This window comes from Anguilla rostrata, chromosome 7 (genome assembly GCF_018555375.3).
Source record: "Anguilla rostrata isolate EN2019 chromosome 7, ASM1855537v3, whole genome shotgun sequence".
NCBI lineage: Eukaryota > Metazoa > Chordata > Actinopteri > Anguilliformes > Anguillidae > Anguilla > Anguilla rostrata.
Genome location: NC_057939.1, coordinates 3,248,188 through 3,276,082, shown reverse-complemented (window position 1 = coordinate 3,276,082; position 27,895 = coordinate 3,248,188). Strand labels below are relative to the sequence as shown.

At 46.5% G+C, this 27,895-nt stretch overlaps 1 protein-coding gene across 1 annotated transcript; it reads right to left on the bottom strand.

The window, feature by feature from the left end:
• Positions 1-77: 77 nt before the first annotated feature.
• LOC135258786 (fibroblast growth factor receptor substrate 2-like) lies at positions 78-26,703 on the bottom strand. The gene is made up of 7 exons (XM_064342370.1): positions 26,261-26,703; positions 7,605-7,706; positions 6,571-6,662; positions 5,773-5,959; positions 4,598-4,756; positions 3,067-3,230; positions 78-2,552 (listed from the first exon to the last, which is right to left on the bottom strand). The coding sequence occupies exons 3-7, from the start codon at positions 6,634-6,636 to the stop codon at positions 1,497-1,499; spliced, it is 1,632 nt and encodes a 543-aa protein (XP_064198440.1). The 5' UTR covers positions 6,637-6,662; positions 7,605-7,706; positions 26,261-26,703; the 3' UTR covers positions 78-1,496.
• Positions 26,704-27,895: the final 1,192 nt, after the last annotated feature.

Below are 27,895 nucleotides of genomic sequence, written 5' to 3'. Positions count from 1 at the left end.
AGAGCATCCAGACAACGATTTACCCTCCCGCGAGCAGTTAATATTTAATTACAAAATAAACCACAAAACAATAACTGTATGTTTGTTTGTCTTTTTTATTTTGCCATGCTACAAAAATAAGTTGTTTGCGTTGATGGCGTATGACAAAGATGTAAATATCACAAAAATCACATGACAGTATTTTTTCATATTTTCTTTTAAAAATACAAACATTTTGGTAAACTAATATCCATACCTGAAAAATGCGAATATCAAAATATATTTCAATAAAAAGTCCGTATATTATTGTGGCGTTTTGCACTATTGGAAAAGTGAATCCATTTATTCCCTGTGATGTTGCAAATTTTCCATATTTGGAAAACCAAACAGGAAATCTAAATAAGAATGCGCACATCAGCAATAAACCAATTAGCTCGGCCTCGAGATGTCTTGTTTGCTTAAAAATTGTTTGGCAAGGGACTTCTCTTCAGTACTAGTTTATTGGTTTTTATAAACAACCTATGAAACTACCTTTATACAATTCCTATATTTAAGCATTTCAAGGTAGGTAGAAAAAAAACTATCATTTGTATAATGCAAGTTAGAACATATAATCTTACAATATGATACAATGCAAAAGATAACCCATGAAAAGTTGGACTGCAGTCTCTCGGATCCGATGAACGGTTGACAGTTCATTTGACGTAAACAGCTTTGATTATTCAATGTTGTCAAGATTGCCAGAAGAACACGTAACCATAATGTGACGCTCCCCATCAACAAGCAAGTACATTCGGGAGAAGAAAACTGTAACTTTTTGTAGCTATTAGCCAGGAGATAATATTTTTTTCCATCTGCAAAACGTAAACAACGCGTCCTGCTTGCATGCAATGGCCATGAAATACCTGCCGTTTTGTCAAAGGTACCTTAAGTGCAACCAGGGCAATCTAAAAATAGTACAGCTTCACCAGGCTGAAGAAAGTGGACATTTTGTCATGTACCATGTGTAGTGGCAAAGTGAAAACTTTAGTGCATGCCAAGGAATCTTCAGATTCTGAGATTCAAACAGTATGTAGTGTATCGTTTTTTTTTGAGGTTTGTAATGCCTAATCAGCAGTCGCTGCTTTGTACCGTTGAATGGAAAAGGAATGCTTTCCTGGCCTGGGTGTTAGCCTGTCATAACTAACATACGCAGGCCCAGGACACTCATTTGGTAAAAGAAGGTAGAATCATACCGTAGGAATACAATAGTGCTTATATGGCATGTACCTGGCTCGTTTTAATTCCCTTACAGGTTGAGCACAATATATACGTCGCATAACTCATGACTTGGCCTCTAAATAGTGTTGTCTTGACATCTGGAGACCAAAAAAAAAAAAAAAAAAAATCTAATACACAACCTGAAACCCTTCTGACTTCAAAAAAAAAAAAAAAAAAAAAAAAAAGGAAAAGTAAAAAGGTTTAATATTCTATTGGAAACAGTACAGAGGTGTGGCTGTACACAGTGCTCGGCGGGGTCACATGGGCAGGTCGGTGCTGTTGTGGCGGGTTTTCCTGGCGGTGCCGTCGTCCCGCGGCAGCGCCCTCTGCAGGCTGGACATGGCGGCGGTGCGCTGGATGTCGATGACGGCGTACAGTTCTGTCCGGCGCGTGGGGGTCTGGGGGAGGGGCGTGGTGGGGGTTTTGGGGGTGTGGGGCCCGCTGGAGTCCGAGCCCTTCTCCTTCTCCATCTCCACCTCGATGTAGTTGAGCTGCCGCGGGGGCTCGGGCGGGCCCGGCCGCCGGAAGTCGAAGTTGAAGACGGTGGGCGTGGCCGCGGAGTCCCGCCGCCGGGCCGAGTCCAGCTTGTGGGCGCTCAGCGGCACCGTCACGTTCTCCGTGTTGACGTAGTTGTGCGCGGGGTCCAGCGCGTGCTGGTGGAGCAGGTGGAGGTGGAGCGGGTGGTGGTGGTGGTGGTGCTGATGGTGGTAGCCGTTGAGCGACGGCGTCTTTGGTCCGAAGGTGTCGTCCTCTTCCTCCTCCTCGTCCTCCTCGTCCTCGCCGCCCGAGCTGGGCTTGGGCGCCTCCCACACCGGCGGCAGCGCCGGCAGGTTCTCGTAGTTGAGCAGCGCGGTCCTCCGCTGGGCGGAATTGTTGGCGTTGTGGGGGTCGGGGGAGGGCATGGGCGGGCGGATTCGCCGGGGGGCGGAGCCGTTGAGATGCTCGTGGGCGGGGCCTCCCGCTGGCGGGGCCTCCCGCCGCTCGTCGCTGTCGTAGCCGGTGTCCCCGTCGCCCGGCAACCCGTTCAGGCTCCCGGCCGGCGGAGCAGATTGTGTGGTGGCCCCGCCCCCTTGCTCCGCTGGCCCCGCCTCCTTCTGCCTCTCCTTGGCCATCAGCTGCCTCTGAACGGGCGTGGGGCCCAGGACGAATTTGACCCCCGCGGGCTCCAGGACGACGCGGGGTTCCGGAAGCTCCGGAGGGACGTCGGCCTCGCGGTCGGGGGGCTGCGGGTCCGTGGGGGAGGGGGCACCGCAGCGACCGCGCCAGTCCTCCTGCACCCCCGGCACCCCCGTGGTGTTGACGTAGGTGTGGACCTGACGGGACAGCCAGATGAGCACCAGATTTTAGCATTTTTGTTGGCAGTAATTTGTTGTCAAGGCTGTTATATACATGTCATTAAGACATAATGCACTGCAGCAAAATTGGGCACCCTCTTCAAGTACACATGCAAATGTTTTTGATCTTCTACCGCCCTTATTTTACTGCCCCCCGCTTTTTGGCAGAGTTGGCCCTTTTTAACAGGCGACAGAATACAGGAGCTTTATTTAACACACAGTGTCTGACATTGACTGTACACCTCACTTTGCAGGTCAGCTGAGTGTCATACACGTACATCTGCCACTAGATGGCAGTATTACAATTGCTAAACTCCAACTCTGTGGCAGATGCTTGTTTAATGCCATCAGACCACCAGGTGTCACCAGTGCTGAATTGCAATGACCAAATATTTAAAAAAGCAAAGATGCAAGCTATGCACAAATTATTCCATTTCCAATGTAAAATCATTAGTAAAAGGCCTTTTTTGGGAAGGGGGGGCGGGGCTCTTACCGGTTCCTCGGCAACCAGAAGCGGGTGCGTAGACTCCTCCCCCACGGATGGTAGGCGGGCACTCCCCACGGAGGGGTGCCGACTGGAGGGTCGTGAGGGGGCGTCGCTGAACGAGGGGTAGCGCAGCACACCGTTGGGTACGACGGGGGAAGTGTAGCCTGGAGCTGCAGGGACAGAGACGGTGTTTAGTACGACTCTACCAGCCATATTCTCATATACACTCAGTACACTCCACAGCTGTACTTACAGGGAAATGTGTACATTAAAGGGGAATAAATAGCACGCCCAGTACTTATGTGGAAACGTATAATTACAGGGGACTTTCACAAATATTCCATTGAATGCAAATGCAAAGTTATGTTATTTGAAGAGTAAGAATGAGCATATTTTTCTCAGAAACTTCCCATTCAATTTAAACTACATCTCCCACAATGCCTTTCTTTCTCCCCTGCAGGCACAATGCAAAACGGTCTACTGCAATCTGGAACAATCAAGCAGTCGGAAAAGAAAACGGGGGGGATTGCTGTTCATCTGGTTTATAATGTAAGGAGATACTGCGGATGTCCTTGTGATTTGAACATTGCTAAATGTGTCCAGGACAGCCATGCAAAGGGAGCCTGTAATGAACTCTGATGCGCGCAGTAGGAGTTAAAAGAATAAAAACCCACACAAATCCGTATCTCAGTATAGCGTAGCTGGTGTGAAGGGTGGTGACGACGTCTGTTCCTCAAATTGAGAGCTCAGTATCATCTCTAGTAGAGCTGTATGGTGTATCTCATGATTTTTTAATCATTGGACAGGGAATTGAGTGAAATAAATGAATATTTTATTTCTGGGTAAAAAGCCTTTAAGGCATGGATCGAAATTCAAGTCCTGGAGCACTGCAGGTTTTTGCTTGTTTTTTTTTTCCCCCAATCTGCCGAGAATTTGTCTCAGAAATGAGGTGTGCAGAACAGTTAAGCCAATCAGTGACTTAAATCAAGCACTTAAAAAACACGCTGCAATCCAGCAGCCACTACAGCCCTCATCGACACTGAGTTTGAGGGTCATGCTTTAAGGATCAATTCACCGATCCCACCCTCTGAAAACACAATCGATCATTTGCATACGGATGTTGGAATTTTGTTCAGAAAATAGATTCACCGATTGACACAGAACAGCAGTAATTAATCAACTGATCGACCTCGCACAAGCTCAGTTATGGAGTGGATGACCACTGTCTGCATTTCAGTAAACCGTTTTGGGGGAACATTCAGGTTTAGGACACCTGGAAAGGGAACTCCCGTTTTTCAGTAGACCTGTGCAAACCTGAAGTTTGAGTAGATAACACAGACTTCAGAAATGTCTGTCCCAAACATTACGGAGCACATTGTAGCCCCCAATCTGACAGGAGTCTATATAAATAATCTCGCAGGTGGGGTGCGGGGACACTCTGGTGGGTTAGTGGGACGGGGTGGTGGGCTAGCGGGATGGGGGGTGATGGGCTAGCAGGACGGGGGTGGCGGGTTGGGGCGCACACGCAGACACTCACTGGTGGGGGTGCGGGGGGTGCGGGGCACCTCTCCCTCCGCGGGGCCCTGGGGAGCCTCCAGCACAGGCTCCTCCACCACGCTGATGCTGTTGTTGTGCATGATGTCCTGCAGCATGTTGAAGATCTCCTCGGCCCGAGCGCACTTGAAGGCGAAGATCCCTGAAAGCACAGCGGAGAACACGCACCACGAACCCGTCAGCACCGGCTCCCCTAGGGCTGGGCCGTACGCCCCAAATAACGACCAGCGCCACCGTGTGGCGTCCTGCCTTTCTCTTCCTCTTTAGCTCTTTAATTATGCCTGATGCGACAGAAAACACCCAAACTACAGAAGCCAGATGAAATTGATGACAACAGTCGCGCAAACATTCCAGTGATGCTAAACTTACAAATTAAAACAGGCATATCTGACAGTGCAGGGGGTCCCTGAAGGTACTGTTGGGGGGTCCCTGGCTAGACTTGATACGACTATATATATAAAATAAAACCATTTTTTAACATATAATGGGGGTCCCCTGGATGCTAATGCGAGCTAGCTAGCCCGTTCTGATCATTAGGAACAAAATCAAAATACAAATTTGGCAAGAGCTTATCGGGGTGGTTTGGTTCGGGCCATGATGAAGTCAGACGTGGGTGACATTGGGCCTCATTTCGAGCCCGATGCAGCCCTCTACTCTGTACTCCACACGGTAGTGCAGGGGTCAGAGAACTGGCACGACTGAACGTGAAGAGGATGTATGACGCTGCTACAAGAAAGCGTTGAACAGCAACATAATGAAACGTCTCTCATGGCACTGTTGTGCTTCTTACGTGAGTGCATAAAATGGGAAGATTAGGTTGCTAAGGAAACAGGACGTTTTTTTGTCAGTGTCCGTGCGATGTGAACGCTGGCGTGGAGCCGAACAGAGCCGCTTAGCGTAATGGCGGCTGGGGCGGGGTTAAAGGTGGCGTTGGGGGCGGGGTTAAAGGTGGCGTTGGGGTGGGGTTAAAGATGGCGTTGGGGGGGTTAAAGGTGGCGTTGGGGGGGTTAAAGTCGGCGTTAAAGGGGCGGGAGTTAAAGGTGGCGTTGGGGGCGGGGTTAAAGATGCCATTGGGGTGGGGTTAAAGATGTCTTTGGGGGCGGGGTTAAAGGTGGCGTTGGGGGCGGGGTTAAAGACGGCGTCGGGGGCGGGGCTCACCCTGTCCGGTCTGGCAGCGGCGGCCGCTCTCGAAGGAGAAGAGGTTGGAGTCGTAGCCGTAGCGACGCAGGCACAGGTAGGGCCACCGGACGCCCTCGCGCTTGCGCGTGTGCAGGATGAGCTCCTCCTCCGTCAGCTCCATCACGCCCGAGCCCAGCTCGTTCCCGTCATCGTCCACGTTGATCACCTGCACGAAAAGGGGCGTGGTCAGAGCAGTCCGCTGCGACAGCTACATCCATTTACCATAGCTACAGAGCTACAAAGATGTACGTGATTTCATTTTGTGGAGCTGCGTACTAACTAACGACCAATAACAACGTTGTGCACACAGCACAACCTTCAATATCCAAAGTGAGCCAAACCTTCAAAGTAGGATTCCTGCACATGAGAAACCCCGAACTGGGAGCTGAGCCTCCAACACTGCAGATAAAATCAGGTTCTGTAGCTACTCTTAATAAATTTCACCAAAATAAGCTGTCATGCTTTGAAAGGACAAAGCTTCACTACGACACATTATCAGAATCCACCATCAGAGAGAAGTTCTCCGATTGGACAAGGGAGCAGGGAGGGCTGTTCTGCTTTCTGTCCTATGGTACAAGTAAAAACCAGACCCTTTAACACCCCCCCCCCCCCCACATAAACCTGAGGGAGGTGCATGGGAAGCAAGGGGAGAGGGAGAGAAGTATAGACGGTGAAGGACTGGGAGAAAGATGGAGAGCAAGAGAGAGAGAGAGAGAGAGAGAGAGAGAGGGAGGGGGAGAGGGAGAGAAAGAGAGAGAGGGAGAGGGAGAGACCCACCTTAAATTTGCTCTGATGGTTATCTGGGATCGACTCTTTGTCTGGACAGCTACAGCAGCTACCCATGGCGTCTTTAGAAGACCATTTGATCACTGGAAAGCAAGATGGACACGGGGAGACAGGGCTTCAGATGAACCGCGTATCGGCTGAAGCGTACGGGACGCCGCGGAATACAGCCGAAAGGAAACGCATCACAATGCGAGCGCGTTCCTCGGCGAGCGTGAGAGGGCCTACTCCGCGTTCGGCTCCGGTCTGAAGGGGCCCGGAGTCTGCTTCAGCACCACAGGCCTCTCTTACCAGCCGGCCCTCACAAGCAAAGCACAGCCTCTCTATACGCGTTTCAGATCCATTCAGATTAAAGGGGGAAGCAAACCGTTTAACATGTAAATGCTTGATCAGGAAGCATCGCTGGTGCTCCATTACTGAGGAGGTGTGTGACATTTTGGCAGCTGAATAAAGGAATTATGTGATCTGAAATGCGCCAATGATTATCATCAGGACACAACCGCCAACCCAGCAGGTTTACATGTGAAATCATACAGCTATACAGAGGTTGTGATTTTAAAGTTTTCGTTGAATTGCTTGTCTTACATGTCTGTAGTTTTTGGACTGTTATGAATATGTATTTTTCTCTAACTGAGCTGAGGGAAAATCTTAGTTTTTTTTTTTGCCTCATATTTGGTCTATAATTAAGTATTCCATTCTATTTAGACTCAAAATTTTTAATCGGAATTTCATTAAATAACCGTGAATTTCAGGGCTCTTCGCTAACCTTTTTTTTCCAAGGAGCACATATGCCCCTCAGCTGAAAGATTTTAGGAGCACGCTGTTGCATCCCGATTAGTAGAAGTTATTTTTCCAGTTAGCACACATCAATATTCAGGAGCAGACGCTCCTAAAACGGCAGCCCTGTGGAGCCCAGCACGTGTGTGATGTAGTCTGACTCGCTGACAAGCTCCCTGGGATGACTGGTGATGTGCTTCCCCTCTGAGGCCAGTAGGGGGCAGCAGGGAGCTCTTCCTGCGGTTCCTCACCTATGACCAGCCATCAACGTTCCTGCTTCCCTCCCCAGCGCCCGGCCAGTGGACATGCTTCACAACGTCATCTTCCCGGGACGGCCGGACCACACGGGCCTCCTGGGGGAGAGGGAGGGAGGGAGGGAGGGAGGGAGAGAGAGGGAGGGAGAGAGAGAGAGAGAGCAAGAGAGAGATAGAGGGAAGGAGAGAGAGAGAAACACACTAGCGTCAGGACCACTGGATCCAATGCCAAGGAGAGAAGCCGGCTACAAACGAGCGCCTTTCATTAAACAAAAAAAAAAATGGCAGTGAGTCACCGGGCCTGTAAATGAACCTGCATGCACACAAATAAATGTCATCTTTCATCTGGTTACACTGAACTGTGCTCAGAATCGCCATGGAGACCCAGCTGCGTTCAGAATGACCACGCAGGTCAGGACACCCAAAATGACCATGCGCTCATAATTCCACTCAGAATGACCATGCGTTCATAATTCCACTCAGAATGACGATGTAGTTATGACTCCACTCAAACAGTGTGGCTATGAGCTCGGTGACTAAGCAGTTATTATACTCTAAAATCAATACGTCCATAAATGTTCTCCATAAACTCATTTAGCCCTGGTGTTGGCTAGCTGAACTGCCAACACACACACACACACACACTCTCTCACAAACACATACACACGCACACACACACACACACACACTCTCTCACAAACACACACACACACACACACACACACACACACACACACACACAGGAAATGGAACTAACTTGGAGAGGATGTCATGAGCACACGCACCAAACATCGGGCGTTACACCAGGGACACGCCTCGATGCCCGGGGACCAAACCGAGGGCTCAGACCATCTCTGCCAAGCGTGCGTTTCGGGGATCGATTTCACTGCAGCCGGTCAATACGCACACCCAACACGGCCCAGCCTCACGTCATCCCCACCCTCACGCGATTCCAGGAAGGATAATTCCCGCACGTTACGGCGAGTGGCGGGGAGCGGATACGAGCCGGCAGAGCCCAAGGACCGGAGCAGAGCCCGGGGGGACGGGGAGGAGCTTGAGGGGGGGGCGGAATCACACAGCAGGACTGAACCGGACCCTGTGGAGGTGCGAACTCGACCGTGTGAGTGTGGAGTCCACCTGACACACACAGGTACAGTACTGAGCTGTACGAGCCAATGAGCTTCCTCCGCAGGTCTGAAATCAGCACAAAGGCCAATCAGTTTATAGAGCTCCTGCTGCTGGTTTTGGGTGTTTCAACCCTGCAGTCACTCTAAGCCACTGATTGGCTAAGGAGGCCACAGGCCTCGTATTCAAGGGCTGACATGGCTGCTGATCTTAAAGGGACCCAAGAAAACCTGCAGACACTCCTTCCTTCCAAGTCATGATGCGAGATTCAAGATTAACTTTATTGTCCCGCAACGTGGAAAATTTGGCTTGGGCTTTCGCCCATGCTGCAGCCGTAAAAGACAAACATTCCACATACAAAAAACATACAAAGATGTCAGTGAATAAAAACATACAGCAAGGTTCCTAAATGAGTCTGACACCCCCCAATCTAGAACGCGTGAGGAAAAGGTACATAATCTAGGCTGGATACGCGACTAGCTCACAACTATCTCCCGACTAACAAGCAAGAATCATCTCTACTAGGAAAGGGGGAGAGAGAGAGAGAGAGAAAAAAAAAAAAAAAAAATCATCTCTGACTAACAAGAGAGAATTATCGTCCATATCATATTAGAAAACCAGGTTTGCCCGGGGCCATGTTGCTACGATCCAGGCTGCTGGCCACGCCCCTCCTAAGCTTGCCCACGCCCACACCCACGCAGTCGCCCTGCGCAAACCTGTCTGCTCGGTCAACACGCCGAGGTGCGTGGGTGTGCGGGGAAGGGGGGAAATCAATTATCATAATGTGCGGCAAGACGTTTGACATTTCAAATGTAAATAACACGCTGAATCCACTGCTGTAATCCCCATCCAAATGTAATTAGCCGTACAAACCAGTTGGGATCTGCAGATTTTGAACTTTGAACATTTTACGTGTGAAGGAAGGGGTGGAGAGAATCACCTCCTTGTAAATGTCAACACGTGAATAACGCGGCCTTATGGTGTGTATTTGCACTTTATGTCCCCGGCAATAGCAACTGTTTAACCGTTACCAGTGTGGACCGGTTAATACAGAAGCCTCACACCCCAGACCAGCGGTGGCCATGAGAGTTCCACAGCCTCCTGGGGTTCACACCAATGGCGGTATTCATCGCAATACCTGAGCTGCTGATTGGCTAGCAACATGCAACCCGTTTTTCCAGGTGTCAGTCAAGTGTTCAATGTCGCAGAGGATGTCCAAAACCTTCAGGCCTACGCTTTTCCAAGACCATGAGCGGTCGCCGCTGTTTACCAACCAGTGAGATGAACACCGCCATCACATGTCGCGCAAATTCCTCAACAGAAAAGTCAACAGCAACATTCATCTGTGGATTCCTCCACTTCCTGAAATGTTTGTGTTATTTGCATGTGCATTTAAAATCCACTAATTCAAAACCCACAAACTCACTGGAAAAGCTCTCTCACGCACAAGCGCACACGCACACGCACACGCACACGCTACATATCAGCAAACAGAGAAGCACATGCATTCATTTGCACCATTGTAACTGCCGGCACACAGATGCTCATAATACAAGTTTATTCAGTTTATAACAAACCCAGCTGCCAGGCAACACTAGGCATGGGGACTGGACTGTAAATGCTTAAAAAGTTTAGGAGGTTAGCAACATTTCAATGAAAAAATAATTAAATGTTCCCCTTGTACAAGTATTCAGACCCCTGTTCTGACCGGTCTGAATGAGAACTGTGGCAACAAATCTCCTTGAGTCATACAATGGGTTGATTGACCACCGTCTGCGTGCCAAAAAAAAAAAAAGTGATTATGGTTTTGGGATAAAAACACCCATCATAGGGAGTGGTCAGCTAGAGCCCGTGAATTTGAAAACAACAAAAAAAAAAGAAGACGAAGAGGCTGTGTCAGCACGTCAGGGATAAAGTTGCCAAAAAGCACCAATTAGGAGAAGGATACAAAAAAAAAGAATTCTAAATGTTTAGACATCCCACAGAGTGCTGCTGACTCAGTGATGAAGACGTGGATGCAGCAGGAGACCATGTGACCTTGCCCAGAGAGGGCCATCCCTCCGAACCCAGCGACGGAACGACAGCGAAACCACCGTGAGGTCAACAATTACTGCAAAAATAGCTCCGGATTTCAATGGCTGAGAGCGGAGAAAGGGCTCATCACTCAATTATATCAAGGCCCGTGCGGCTAGGGAGAAAGAAGCTGTGGCTTTAGAAAGCCAGACTCAAAGGAACAAGAGTCACTCAGCGAAAAGTACAGGGAAACGGCCAGATGGGACGGAAATAGACATTTTTGGTCAAAAACGCAAACCGCACTTAACACCATCCCTACCCTGAAGCGCGGTGGAGGCAGTACAAAGCCATGGGAATCCTCCTCTTCAGTAGGGACTTCCAGCTCTGAAACTCAAAAAAAAAAAACTATGTGGACACCCCTTGATCTGGGGCTGTTTTTCATGGTTTGGGCTAGACTCCTTAGTTCCAGTGAAGGAAAATCTAGCATTCTAGATGATTCTGTGCTTCCAACTTTGTGGCAACAGTTTGGGGAAAAGGCCCTTTCCTGTTTCAGCATGACAATGCCCCGGGCATGAAGCAAGGTCCACATAGAAATGGTTTTGTCAAGTTTGATGTGAAAGAACATGACTGGCCTGCACAGAGCCCTGACCATGAAACGGTGACATGAGGGGGTCTGACAATTTCATGAAAATATTTTTTGCCCAACAACACGCAGAATGTCCCAAAACACATAGAAAGCAGAAAGTATTTAGAAATTTTAGAATGTATCCTTCTGGAAAATCATCTGAAAAAGTGATCCCTCATGTTCTCTAGTTACTGTTACTAAAGCCTATTCCCTACATTTCTTTCATACATTTGGTTGCACCTAGTCTGGCAATGATGCTAAACATAGACACAAGTAAACACGCCACAACACCCAGAGGGCTATTTCTGGTCTAATTATAAAGGTCAGCAAAGTGTCTGCAGACAAAACCTAAACAAACAACTATTTTGTCTATCGGAGGGCAAAAACGAAGTGCTTTTATGACCATTTCTGGAGTACTGACACTGTAACAGTAGTTTTTTTTAACATTGAATCCCTGCAAACGAAAAACAACCCATTCCTACCCTTGCCATGAGTAGTTCACAATACCATCTAGTGTCTGAAACTAAAACTACCAACCCATTTAGTACCTGTGAGCACAGCAGGTACGGAGAAGAATGAGTTTCTGTATGTGACTGTCCAACCAGGACACGCGTACACGTGCACACACACACACAAACACGCAAAAGCACAAACTTACAGATACACACATGCACACACATGCGCACACGCAAAAGCACAAATGTACAGATACACGTACAGAATCAGGATCCAAAGTGCCGATCTTGAATCCAACTTTTAAGGTTCTCACTAGCCCACTAGCCATTCTCTACAGAGTATGCTCAAGGACACAGGGAAACACCACTGGACATAATACACACTTTCTCTCTCCCTCTCGCTCTCAACTCATTTCAAAAATACCTGCTATCTCATTGGCCTATCCACAAAATACCAGCAGTTCATTGGCTAGTGCATAATCTACAACAATCTACAACTCTATTTGCCCTTGTGAACTTTCACGTGAACTCAAACAAGAGCCCTCACATGAGTAGAGTCTCCATTTGCTTTTTGTAGAGTGGACTAAGGGGGTAAATCTGATATTTTGATTATTGTAGTCATATGAGTGGATTACTGCAGAGATACAGTGAAGCTGCCCAGAGGATAAACTAATAACCCAGCCTGCCAATAAATGTCACAAAGGAACATCTATAGAAGTCCAGAAAACCGAAGAGCGTAAGGAGGTTTCCTCTACCCATGGGGATTAAGTGTTCAAACTATAGCACATCAGTGAGAGAATAAATGATAACATCTCACACTGGAAGCAGAAAACTCGGGGACTTAAAACTTGAAAAGCTTTTTGGAAGACACAAGAACTGTCCCATTTTTCAACGTCTGTATTAGTCCATTGTAATGGCCTCACAGACGTAAAGCAAAAACCATCATTCACATTCAGAGCAATGCAAACCAAATAATACACTATTTCATTAGGATATATGACGCATAAGAAGTTTGTGAACTCACATTACACAGATTTATCTCATACCTGCACCATGAGGCCCTAATAAATTGATGCTCATTATTTTAAAAGGTGCACAAGTTTACATTTCAAATTTTAGAACAAACTTCAAGGATTAAGTCACATAAGTGGCATCAACACACACACTCCACACCCTAAAACACACACAAGCAAACCAGCACCCAACACACACACACACCTCCCCCATCACCACCCCCAAAGCATACACTCCGCAACACATACACACACACACACACCCCACCACCATCCCCAAAGCGTGCGTGCGCACACACACACACACACACACACACACACACAGTGTAAGAGATTCATAAGCCAGTGATGTGATGTGACGCACGCATGCACGCACACACACACGCACACACGCACGCACGCATGCACACTCACACAGTCACACGCACACACAGACACACAGACACACACACAGTCCCCTTGCCCTCTCTGTGGCATTCTTCTGCAGGCCGACCCTGTCGCCAAGGCAACCCTGCGCTCCTATTATGTCCAGCTGGTCTTTTTTATTTTGAAAACGCGGCCCCTCGCTAGCGGCCGAGCGCTTCGTCTCAAACGGGGGAGTTTACTTTAACTCCCACACTGTTTCAGCGGCGGGGCTGGGGGGGTGCAGGGACCTCCAGGCCTCGCGGTATCAGCGCTAAAATGGCCCAGAGCTCAGCCAGGCCTCCACTGCAGCTGGAGAGAGCGCTCGTACCAAAATAATAAATAAAAAAAATGATAAATTAAAACTGAAAACTTGGACCACTTAAATTCCACTAGACTGTCGGTCTTACTACAACTAATATGATTACCAAGACTACTACTACAACTACTACTACTACTAATACTACCACCAGCACTACTGCTACTACAACTGCTACTATTACCACTACTACTACTAATAATTTTAGTGCACTTCACACAAGCGATGAGGCCGACTGTTTGGACAGTTGCACGCGTGCACACTTTTGAATGAACAAATTCCACCTTATAGAGACCGCCGTAAGATTATAGACATTAACATAAATATTTTGCTATGATTAATAACAATACGGATATATTTTTTTACGTTGTATTGATTGGATCGGATCATTTCCCGTTTCACCCCTAATGTGATCATGTGACGCGTTTCTGTCGATAACACTGGAGCTGCAAGACTGTGCTTCTGATTGGCAGTTAAATGAACACCCATTTGGTAGAAGTGATGTTTTTTTCCCAGAAGCATTTTCACGAGGCCTCTGAAGTTTCGAGCACTAAAAGAGAAAAAACATGGGCCAAAAGAATGCCGATGCCAAACATAGCAGCAACGATTGTTACTGCGTTCAAAAGATATTTCATAATTAGTTTCGGTTAATCACCCAGCCTAACAATAGCCCTTGGAAAGAGCACACGGCACAACAATGGTGTTGCTGTCAGCTGTCCAAAATGCCAAAATTAGACAATAAACCTGCAATTAGACAGTACAGAGGTAGGTTAAAGGACACATGATCAATATTTCAAAACGAGCAAACTTGACTCTACAGAGCAGACATCAGATTATCAAGCTACTCCAGCAACAGAGTGGTCCACAAGGGAAAGACTCAAAGCACTTTGGTGAAATGAAGACGGTTCCAGTTTCATTCATGGAAAGCACCGGTTTCCCGTGCAGTTGGTGGCATTTAGGACATCTGAAAAACGTTTGCACTTCATACGGGATATAAAATCAATATGAATATTTTGGTCTGGTCGTACTTGCACGCCATAAAATATATTCTATTGAAACATTGTTTTAGATTTTTATTTCTATATTATTTTCATTTTGCCATTTCAAATTTAGCCGCAACAAATTGGTTGTGGGCCAAAACACTTCAATGACCTGGTGGCCCTCGCGAGTCTATCCGCGTCTGGAATGCATAATATTTCTATTGTTTAGAAAAGGCCAATAAGCAAATATGGTCGCACGAAAGCAAGTGCTGCCATGAATTACAGAAACAGCTGAAGGCATTTATCAACTCCATGTGTACGCACATCAATGCTCACAGAACTTACCTGCAAATGGTCATATCAGCTGGTCTTGCTGTATAAGGGGGTCTGGGGGGGCTAAACAGCTACATTTTGAAACCCCCCCCCCCCCCACAGACTTATTATGCTGCAGACGGGTGGCATCCAACACCCGTACAGAACATTTGGAACTGATTTGGCACAAGGCTGCATATGCAATGGCTTCAGTGTGGACATTCTCTTGACCCCATTAATCACTGCTTGCAGCTATATTTATTCTCTCTTTTTTTTTTTTTTTTTAAAGCAGCGACTCATACATACACCCCAGATAAAGGCATTTTTTAAATTCCTCCAGCGTCTTTTGCCTGTTCTTGAATTATCAGAGTAGCCCAACACAGAGTAAGAAACAAGGTGTTAACAGCCAGTCTGGGAGCCATTTCAGATGCTGAAGAAGAAAAAAAACACAGTGTAAAAACAGATATAGCCTAGCAAGGTGCATCGAGCTTCACTTCGCTCTGCAGCTTGGAAGTCCAAGACTACTAATAATGTTGCAGCCAGTTTCCGTTCCATACCCACCGCGATGAGACCTACAGTCAGATATGAGACATACAGTCAGCTAAGGGACCTAAAGTCAGATATGAGACCTACAGTCAGATATGAGACTTACAGTCAGCTATGAGACCTACAGTCAGCTATGAGACTAGTCCAGATATGAGACTTACAGTCAGATATGAGACCTACAGTCAGCTATGAGACTTACAGTCAGATATGAGACCTACAGTCAGATATGAGACCTACAGTCAGCTATGAGACCTACAGTCAGCTATGAGACTTAGTCAGATATGAGACCTACAGTCAGCTATGAGACCTACAGTCAGCTATGAGACCTACAGTCACAGCTATGAGACTTACAGTCAGATATGAGACCTACAGTCAGATATGAGACTTACAGTCAGCTATGAGACCTACAGTCAGCTATGAGACCTACAGTCAGCTATGAGACCTACAGTCAGATATGAGACTTACAGTCAGCTATGAGACCTATAGTCAGATATGAGACCTACAGTCAGCTATGAGACTTACAGTCAGCTATGAGACCTACAGTCAGATGAACCTCACAGTCAGCTATGAGACTACAGTCAGATATGAGACCTACAGTCAGCTATGAGACCTACAGTCAGCTATGAGACTTACAGTCAGATATGAGACCTACAGTCAGATATGAGACCTACAGTCAGCTATGAGACTTACAGTCAGCTATGAGACCTACAGTCAGATATGAGACCTACAGTCAGCTATGAGACCTACAGTCAGCTATGAGACCTACAGTCAGATATGAGACCTACAGTCAGCGATGAGACCTACAGTCAGATATGAGACCTACAGTCAGCTATGAGACTTACAGTCAGCTATGAGACCTACAGTCAGCTATGAGACCTACAGTCAGCTATGAGACCTACAGTCAGATATGAGACCTACAGTCAGCTATGAGACCTACAGTCAGCTATGAGACTTACAGTCAGATATGAGACCTACAGTCAGATATGAGACCTACAGTCAGCTATGAGACTTACAGTCAGCTATGAGACCTACAGTCAGATATGAGACCTACAGTCAGCTATGAGACCTACAGTCAGCTATGAGACTTAGTCAGATATGAGACCTACAGTCAGATATGAGACTTACAGTCAGCTATGAGACCTACAGTCAGATATGAGACCTACAGTCAGATATGAGACCTACAGTCAGCTATGAGACCTACAGTCAGCTATGAGACTTACAGTCAGCTATGAGACCTACAGTCAGCTATGAGACCTACAGTCAGATATGAGACCTACAGTCAGCTATGAGACCTACAGTCAGATATGAGACCTACAGTCAGCTATGAGACTTACAGTCAGCTATGAGACCTACAGTCAGCTATGAGACCTACAGTCAGCTATGAGACCTACAGTCAGATATGAGACCTACAGTCAGCGATGAGACCTACAGTCAGATATGAGACCTACAGTCAGCGATGAGACCTACAGTCAGATATGAGACCTACAGTCAGCGATGAGACCTACAGTCAGATATGAGACCTACAGTCAGCGATGAGACCTACAGTCAGCTTGGCAGATTAGGCTCATTAGCACAAAAAGCAAGGGATGGAAATTCCATCATCTCTCACTTGCGAGTCAAATTTTTAAAGACAAAATGTAACTTGTGAGCTGCGATGCAATGCGATAGCATGCATTCCCATCCCTGTCAAACTGTACGGTTCGCGTAAAAACAGAAAGAATACATTTCTCAGGGTATCGGATATCTCAGAGAGTATTCTGTGCATTGTGTAATATGGATCATATGGCTGATTCGGTTGTGTAATCAGTTCGAAGGCTGTTCAGAGTTAACCCGACGGGGTTCGCAGTTAACATAACCACGTTTGAAGCAGAAAAAGAAATGTAGTATCTGTGAGAGATGCATTTATTCTTGGCATGCAACTATGCTCAGTGTGTGTGGGAGGTGATGGTCCTCTGCCACAGCAGAGTGCTGTACGCAGAGCTGTGTGTGTGTGTGTGTGTGTGTGTGACCGTCCGTGTGTACATGTGTGCGCTTGTGTGCATATGTGTGTGTGTGTGTGTGTGTGTGACCGTGCGTGTGTACATGTGTGCGCTTTTGTGCATATATATGTGTGCGTGTGTGTGTGTGTATGTGCGTGTGTGTGAGTGTGTGTGCGTTCTCAACAAAAACGTGTCTGTTTAAACTGTGAGTGCATAGATAGCTACACATAATAAGATGGTATACAAATATGTAAATTTGGGATGTTAACATCGAAGATATAAAGCCTCATTCCCTAATGGTTGTTACTTTAACAGACAGAAAAATAACATGCTGTCCAATCCAGCCCACACAAGCTCTGAGCTCCTGCTCTCTCACATGTAACCTGCCACTCAAATCGTCTTAAACAGCGCTCTGCTGGATCGCTTCGGAGCGAAACTGAGAAAAGGACTTGTTTTCACACCAGTTAAATGTCATCCTAGTGCAGCCCGAGCGATGAGACCGTTTCTCGGCTGAACTGCAGCCACCGACACGCAAACGCGCAGCCGAGATTAACTTTCTGCAATTCACACGAGCACTCCGCTCCCAGGAACATTAATTATCCGAAAATTGGGAGCGAAAGCCCCCAAAATGCAGGACGGGCAGCCAAAAATCCAACTGGAGGGTACGCCCTGTTTAACACATCAGCCTGTTACCATTAGGCCAAAATCATAAAAAAACAGCCAATGCTAAAATGCTGTGAGCTGCAGCCTGGTTATATAATGTGCAATTACCAATGTCCTCTTACCTTTTTACAATAGAACACTGAACAACGTGTAAAGAGCAAATCGCCTATTAGCAGGGTAAGTAGGACCCATCCACAGTCACCCATGCCTAATGTCATGGCACAATCCTCTCCATTTCCACAGAGCACAGCAATACGAGGGGGGGGGGGGGGGAGTGCAGAAACTGGAACCGTATAACCGTAACTATAACTACAGCTCAGTGTGAGGACTGTGGTGTGAAACTGCTCCTGGAACCTTCAACATGAACAGAACTGGGGTTGACTGCATTCTGTCAATCACTGCTGACGTTTCACCAGCACTGCACATCACAGAAACTTATTACAGACTGCTGACCGGTAGCGGGGTGATGGGGATGCTGGATCGACTTCATGAGGCTTCTGAAGATTCTTCATGTTTGTCTAAACTACGATTCCCAGATTCTTTGCAAGCCTATCAGCTAACCCTTAAAAATGAAACATCTTCAAGCCCGTCACGGACTGGATGTTTACATTCTAACAAGGTCAGCATGCTACAGAGGTGAGCAAACGCACAAGTTCTCAAAGGACAAACAATAAAAAGCTCAACACCATCAGCACTACGGTGTCAAAGACAACACCAAGCAGATCCAACTTACTGCAATTTGTTTAACCCTTTGAAGAGTAGGTGTTTTGGTATGTTTTTTTTTTTCTCTTCTTTTTTTCCTAAAATCAGAGTCAGTGTTCCGGAACTCCACTGCTGTCAGTCACCAGCAGTGATTGTGACATCGGCGTCAGAATGTTCTGTTAAGAACATTCTAATCACATTTTGTGACCCTACACCCAGTTAATAGCAGTCGGACCACGACTGTTGGAAGTTGTGGCAGTTCTCTCTAACACACTTTTAAACTACAATCATACATTCGAAAGATACCCCTCTCCAAAAGAGACCCCCTCCCACCTGTCCCTTCAAGTGTTCTAAACATTAGTCTACAAAAAATGAGGGGAGAATGAAAAAAAAGAAAAAAAAAACCAAGATTCAGTTTGAAACCGTAACTGTATTTCACAATTTAGGCTGACAGAATGCCTTTGGGTGCAGAACGGGAGGTCAGGCGTTCGACGGAATGCCACAACAATTGATTTAATTGATAAGAGTGGGCGAGAAGCGTGCCTCGACACACGAGTGAGGCAATCGGCCCGGTGAATAAGGTTTCGGGAATGGTGGTGTGTGTGTGGGCAGTTTGGGCGCTCGGCTAGGTGCGCCTGAGTAGGAATGGGCTTTGGAAAAATCCACTGGAGCCAAGAGCATTCTGGGATGGGGATAAAAACTTCCCTCCTTAAGAGTTCAACCCAACGGTGGTAATGGAGCGGCAGTTGGGTCATGCTGCACTCTGAATTACCAGACTACCCAGCAGCTACGCCGTTTCACGATATGCACAATGTGATTTACATTACAGGCATTAAGCAGACGCTCTTACTCAGAGCGACTGACACAACATGTGACATCCCATTTTACACTGAATCCATTTATACAGATGGATATATACTGAAGCAATGCAGGTTAAGTACCATGCTCAAGGGTACAACAGCAGTGTCCTACCTGGGAATGGAGCCTGTGACCTCAGGGTTACAAGACCAGTTCCCTACCCATCATACTACTACTACTACTTTACTCAAACCTAGCAATATAAACAAACTACCAAACAACATTTTTAATGATTGTGGATATTGATGTGCATAGATCTGTGTGTGCTGTTTGACACTGCAGTCAGAATTCCTGGCAGTGCACACTGGCACAGTTTAAAATGTGCCTCTGAACATCATTCTGTTACCATGGAATTGCCCTAAACTGATCTGGCAAAGGAAGAATGGCGTACTGTTCTACCGGTAAAAATAAGCAGATAACTGCAACAGACATAAAATAAACATATCCTGATTAAAACAGAGGGTGAATTATGACCCTGAAAATGGGTGTTCCACGGTCCAGAATGAACCCTGTCCACTGCAGAGGACTACGCAGGAGTCTCACTGCCCAATGGGGGGGGTAGGGGAGGGGGGCCAATCGAATCAGGAGGGTATTCCCCACCTCACTGCCCTACAGGATCTCCTCGGGCCAATCCGGCACACCCCCCACCCCCACCCCCACCCCCACCTAATGAAGACGTTGCCTGCAGCAGAGACTGCACAGCTCAGCATGAAGTGCACCAACACAGAGCTTTTATTTTACACTCCGTTCATTTTATCGTACATGTACATACAGTTCCCCCTCCCACATACAGCCCCACTCCCACACACACACTTCTGTATGCACTGGTATACAGTGTTTCACGCTGAGCGTTTACTGTTATACAGTGAGAACGGCATGCTACTGTAATGCCCAATTTCCCCTGGGGATCAGGAACCTTATCTGTACCCGTACGATCAGTTATCTGGCCTGTATCTGTACAATATGCACTCACAGTGATGGGCCAGACCTGAGTTCCAAACTGGGGGTAGAAAAGAAAATTATTTTTGGCTGGACTGCAACAGCAGGGCCAGCCGTACAAACACGAATGTCTGTGACAGACTGAGCGAGTGAGTGAGTGATGAAGTTACACCATTGGTCGGCCGGATCACGTGTGTTGGGTCCAGCCATACACTAGGTTTTAACCTGGTCTTGTTTTTATTTTACAAAGTCCCGTTCTTGTTTGTGTTTTGCGTGGGCCGTCAACGTGGGACTCTGATCGGAAGGGCACTGCTGATAAAAAAAAAAACACTTCAACTGACCAGCTTCAATGTGGGGGGGGATTAGAGACTGAGGGGGGCTGAATGGGACGGAAGGACGTCACACTAAATTTATATATTTTGATTGTTCCGTCTCCACCAATGTGCGGCACTACATCACACAACTAAAGATACGATTCAAAAAAATTACTAAAACAGCGAGATTTTTTTTCTCCATCTTTTGTTTACATTTCTACAGCCTAAGGTCACCTAAGGTTTGCTTATAAGCATGCACTAGCATTTTACACACAGGCAAACAACGGTTCCAAAAAAGTTGACGCTTGCCTTCCTTACAAAAACGATCCCACAGCTAAGGCACAAACACTTCTTTCCGCCAGGGTTCGAGTGAGAAACACAACTCCCTCCCCCACAGCCTCTCTGAGCTGCACACTGCCCCGCGTTTCACTCTGACTTCACTGGGCATGCTCAAACCGCTATTAAAACCCCCATCTCCATAAACACAGTCACGCTCATCACTTGCTCACACGGAAACGTCGCTGTCGCTCGCTCACACGGAAACGTCGCTGTCACTCGCACACACGGAAACGTCGCTGTCGCTCGCTCACACGGAAACGTCGCTGTCGCTCGCTCACACGGAAACGTCGCTGTCGCTCGCTCACACGGAAACGTCGCTGTCGCTCGCTCACACGGAAACGTCGCTGTCGCTCGCTCACACGGAAACGTCGCTGTCGCTCGCTCACACGGAAACGTCGCTGTCGCTCGCTCACACGGAAACGTCGCTGTCGCTCGCTCACACGGAAACGCGCTGTCGCTCGCTCACACGGAAACGTCGCTGTCGCTCGCTCACAGGAAACGTCGCTGTCGCTCGCTCACACGGAAACGTCGCTGTCGCTCGCTCACACGGAAACGCGCTGTCCTCGCTCACACGGAAACGTCGCTGTCACTCGCACACACGGAAACCTGTCGCGCTCACCGTCGCGTCCGCCCACGAACGCTGTCACGCACCGGAACGTCGCTGTCGCCCTCACACGGAAACGTCGCCGTCGCTCGCTCACACGGAAACGTCGCCGTCGCTCGCTCACACGGAAACGTCGCCGTCGCTCGCTCACACGGAGACGTCGCTGTCGCTCGCTCACACGGAGACGTCGCTCGCCTCACGAACGGCTTCGCCTCACACGGAAACGTCGCTGTCGCTCGCTCACACGGAACGCGCGTCGCCGCTCACACGGAACGTCGCTGTCGCTCGCTCACACGGAGACGTCGCTGTCACTCGCCACACGAAACGCGCTGTCGCTCGCCACCGAACCGCTGTCGCCGCTCACAGCGGAGATCGCAACGGCCGCCTGTCACACGGGTTAACGCTGTCGCTCGCCACAGGAAAGCGTTGTACGCTCGTCTCACACGAAAGTCTGTCAGTGAGGCTAAACAAGAAATCCGCCCAGTTTCAGAGCGATGCTCCTTCCCAGTTTCCGAGGAAGGCGAGAATCAGACAGATCACGTGGTCAAATAAGCATGACAAGAGAAGCACATTTTTTTTTTTTGCTTCCTTTCCAGATTTCTTCCAAATTCCTTTCATACCAACAACCACAAGAATAAAGATTGATATGAATGAAAACGGAAAATGAAATGGACTGTTTGTCTGCCCCGCGATTGGTGGGGTGGGGGGTGGGGGGGGGGGTTCAATTCAGAGCTTTTTCAGCTTCATTTGGCTGGAATTTATCAGGAAGCCAAAACACACTCATGTAAACCCACAAGGGAAAAATCAGACACTTCTGCAGCAACTCTAACAGCAGAAGCGTCGCTACACAAGACGCTCTCACCACACAGGCATCTACAGACGGGGACGGGGGCAGGGGGGGGGTTAGGGGCTTACGTTATCCGCTGTAATTTGTTTAGTCTTAAGCAGCGGCCGTTTCCCGGTACCTCGGACTTCTCGGGCCTTCCTGCCGGCAGTCAGTCTGTCCATCTCTCCATTACACACCGAGGCCAGACTGACTGGACACCAGAGATGCCAATTACAAGGCATGATGGGAAGGCTGTAACCGCTACATCCACTTCAGAATGAAATCACGTGCACCAGAAGGCTTTCGAAGAGCCCAGATGGAGTGGAGTCACGGTACCACTGTGTCACGAAGAAGAACCCTCTTCTAACAGTGACACGACTGGTCATGTAGGGAAAACGAATTTAAGCCATTCTCATGTGCTGCAATGAAATACGGGCTTTGCAACGCCAAGCAGGGAACATAACCGATCTCTCTCCAGTCCAGACACTGCAAGCGTTACTCTTAAATTCACAGGCATTTAGTCAATGTGAAACTCTCGGGACTCTTCACATTTCATGTTATCAGCTAAGTGGAGTGAATAAATTAATGGTGCACACTGTAGCAGGTGAATCTTGTGGAAGGGTGAATTAAACCCTGAGAAGGAGTGGTATAAATGCCTCAGTGTGTGTGTGTGACAGCAGTCTGTGTAGATGCATTAATGTTCTGGGTTTGCAAAGCATCGAAATGTATAACATTCACATTTACTGTAAACCTTGTAGGAACCATAATCTTATTTCCATGGGAGTTGCTTGGCAGGTGGAAAAAAAGTTTTTTTTTGTTTTTTTTAATGAAATGTTTTTAATAAATTTTAAAAACTCACTGAATATTAAAAAGCATAATGGCACATGTGGGGCTCATTGCTCATTTTCAGCATCACAGTTCCTCCCAGGCAGGGAAATTTCTGTGCTCTGGATAATGTACAAGTCATGTTTCAACCTGCGGTGGCAACAGGTTTGGGGCAGCATTGCACAAACACAAACAGGCATTTCACCTGAGGACTGGAGAAACGTCCGAGCCCAAAGACACCAGAGACAGGGACCATTACAGCCGCAGTGCGGTCTGCAGTCCTGCACAGACACTCTTCTGTACCTGAACACATTTTAAAACCCATTACTGACGCTGATGCATAGAGACATCATAAAGCAGGTGTCACGTTTATAACGATCCCTGGAGAAAATCAGGTTGAAGTGCATTCGCCCCTGACTCACAAGCGTGATCATAACACGCAGTCTAGTCAGCTACAAACAGTCTTCATCATCCTCATTATAGAGATAGCTCACCATCACTCCCACCAGTGTGTGACCATGCTTACTGTAATGTCCCATAATGCAACACTCAATACTGCAGCCTTTCCCTGAGTGAGAGCAATAAGGAAGACTAGCACAGACCTGGCCAATAACGTTCTTCCCAGAAAAGCTGAACGTTGCGGTTATACCCGAGAAACGCATTAAACAGCGTGTTTTAGAAGAAGGTTCCTTCCATTGCTCTCCTTCCATTCCACTCCTTCAGAAACGTGCTGCCAACAATTTCATCCTCCTCACAAGTTTCTCTGACATGCAGTGTACCATTTAAACCATACACAAGCGGATGCTAAACAAACACACAAAAAAGCATGACAAAAATGGGCACACAGTAACCTTCCAATTTCAGTTCCCTGGCTACAGTTCCAGAAAAGGTTCCTCTGGTGGAAAAGGGCCAATAGATTATGATCACACTGCCCTTCCCACATCTCTGATGAATTAGCATATCAATTGTGCTGGGAAAGGTAAACAAACCATCCTTGCCCTGCAGTAGACATCAAATAAATGCACATTTATTCAATGGACGTGTGAGAAAAGCAAACATTACAGAAAATTTTAGCAAATGAAAATGTGCCACTTTGAAAACGGATGGATGCATTTTCAGCAAACCAAGGACGTCAGCTTGTTGGATGGGTGTGACACTTGCGGCGAGTTTTTTTTTTTTTTTTCAAATTACATTTGATATCCCTGCACAGTAAATCAACTCGTCATTCTACAACCTGGTGTTTACAGCTTATATAGAAGCACCAATCGATCTCATTAGTTCAATTAGCGGAGTGCACTTGAACAGCCCAAGTGGTTAGCTTGTGCACACATGGGTTAAAGAGACATTTCAAAGACTTTCCTTGCCATTCATCACAGCTTATATGGAGTGAGAGCACTTGTTACCCAATGCTACATGACAGGTATGAATACAAAGCCGCTGTTCGATGCTGATTAAGTGACAGTGAAACTCATCCTGCGCCAACACATGAATCCAACAGTTATAACGTTATTTGGGATGAATCTTTTCAATTCATTGTATTAGCTTTCTCATACCGTGATGCACGTGAAAAACTACCGGCCAAACAACGACAGAGCCGAATTCAGCCTTTGGAACATATGAACATATTTTGCGATACGTGATGGCAGACAAATTATGCAGATTTTTGGGACGGAAGCAAGAAGCGGCAGATTCAGTGCGAGATAACTGATGAAGATTGCGGTAATCTCGTTTCACTGCAATCACATTGCTGGACACTAATCACGATGGAGTCTACCCGCCACGCTTCCCATATAGCCATATTATAAGTGGATTAGTAGCTACGAATCCGTTTCGGGTCTATCGAATGTTGGCTAGAGCTAGCTAAATTAGCATCGTATAATCGCGATCTGACTGTCGATACTACTATAGTTTTGGCTGCAACATCATCCTCTGTTTTTATAACTGGCTAAATATTACACAGGACCGCGAGCACACACAAAACAAAAACTTCGCCAGCTAGCATAACTATCAGTTAGCTAGCTAACTTAAACGGAATTCCTGAAATGTTTTCATAAAAGGCGTCCCTCCCCAATTCACATTAGCTACGTTAGACTAACTCAACGTTACTCTACAACAACGCGTTAGCGAAGTAATATTTGGAATGAATATATACGTCGAAAACTGAAGTCCCCCAATAACGACCATTGGTCAATCAAACAGTACAACAAATTCAGGATACCAAAAACCACAAAACATACTATACGACAGGCTAGCTACGACGTTAATTAGTCTCACTACTTTTCTCCTGATCAGAGTGCCTGCGTTAGCTTAGTAGCTACCCGGGCTAACTCCATAGATCGCCAACTATTGCGAACTCCTTGCAAACTGGATAACTTTACCAGCTAGTAACTTCCAACGATTCAGCTCTTAGATACTGTGATCAACATGTTTGAAATGGCAGTACCAATTTAAAACAAATAAATAGTTCTATACAGGTAGCTGATAGACAGCAAATACATGTTGGAGGTTAACAAAGTTACTTTACGTTATAGTGCGAGACTAACGTTGGCCATAGCGTAAATTCGCTACTTGGCTAACGTTAATTAGCTCGTCACAACTCGCATCGCAAATCCGTGTATGACTTTGCTAGGTTGCTGGCTAGCAATGAAAAACATCGCCCACTCGTTTTCACGGTAGCGATCTTAATGTTCGCTACTGGTAAAAAGCAAACTAGCTATTGCGATTTAATCCCTTCGAATACTTAAGCGCGAAACACCACAATTCAGCATTTAACATATAATGAATGAGATCTTACTAGACTAGTCTAATACTTACGAAAAAGAGAAATATGTCGGAGAAATCGAAACACGCACGGCGTCTTCTCCCAGTAATAGATCTGAGAATCCCGTATTTTGTACAACGTCTGTAGTCAAAAAAATGTTCGTCTCCTGACTCAAAATAGGATCCAAAACCAATCTCGGTCTCTTCACTCCCCACTCCTCCCAGAGCGCCAAAACAATCACCAAACTTCCAAAGGTGAATTTTTTACTCCACAGAAAACCTGTCCGAACGCTGAAGTTCCGCCCAGTTTATCCCCGGTGCTTCCTTTTCCCGGTACTGTGAGATAAAATCCACTTAAATGTGTGCAAATGTATTGAAACAGCTATCCAAAATAAGGTAGCCTGTTTCTGTAGTCTACCAGCTAATTCTTTCGACTACACACAGCGGAGAGCTCTGGGCCTTGTCGCTGGTAGTTCTGTCTGCAATTGCATCCGGGTCGTAATTTGTTGTAAAAGTTGGGGGAGGTTGTCCCGTGTTACTGTTTATCGAAACAAGAATGTGTAACTTTACTGTTTTAAGTGCAGTTCTGTTTAATCTAATCGTTTTATCTAAACAAGTCATTTTTCTACATTAAAAAGGCAATTTACGCACGTGCACTAAGCATACACTTTAAACAAACAACAAAACAATATATATATAAAAATAAAAAGCCCCCCCAAAAATCTGCATACCAAGTTATTATGAGATGATGCCAAGTTACAGCTGGCTTAAATGGCTCACTGAAACAACACAGGAAAAATTCCACAGCAATGCTAACTGCTGCCCATGTTTCCCTACATCCTTTTAAGTAATGTAACATTGTGTTTCATCGTCTTACCATCTGATCGGTTTCTTAAAATATTGCCACCTCAAAGATACAAATACGAAATTTCTTGAAAATAGCATTTACACTGATCTTTCAATGGCGATTATTTGACACATCGGTACCATATCTAAAACGTTTTACACTGAAACGTTTCTGTTTTTTTTTTTTTTTTACAGTCATGTGAATAACGTTTGAATTCGAATTTAAAACGTCAGAAAGCAAAAGACAACTGGCATTATTTTAAAATAAAAAATTATCAGGACATCACACAGTTTCAAAGAATGACTAAAGTGTCATTTGTGAGCTATCACTTAAAATGGTGAGCTGTCAGGTAAACTGAAAGCAAGCTCAAATGACACCAGAACGAATATAACCCTCTAGATATTTTATGTGAAACTGGTCATCATAAAATGTATTCAGAATGTGGCCGTTCAGAGCAAGGACACAGACAATTTCTTTTGCTGACATTGATATCTGTGTGCAACAGGTGCAGTCATACATTAGCACAGACCATGTAGCTTTAGCATGACGACTGTGGTAATGTTACAGGTGATCTTTACTAATGCAGATTACAGCTGACCAGACTATTCATTCTAGTCTATTGTTTTTTGTTCAACACGAAGCCATCATTCCATACTGGTTTAGGAATTACATAACTTATTTATCTGAGTCCCCCATTTTAGGGAAGCAAAAGTAATGGGACGGTTTCTTGGCCAGCTGTGCATCTTTGCATCAATAGTTTTTGCACAAGACAAAAACTGACAAAAGGTCTACATTTGATTCTAGGTGTGGAATTTGCATTAGGAGTCTGTTGCTGTTGTCAC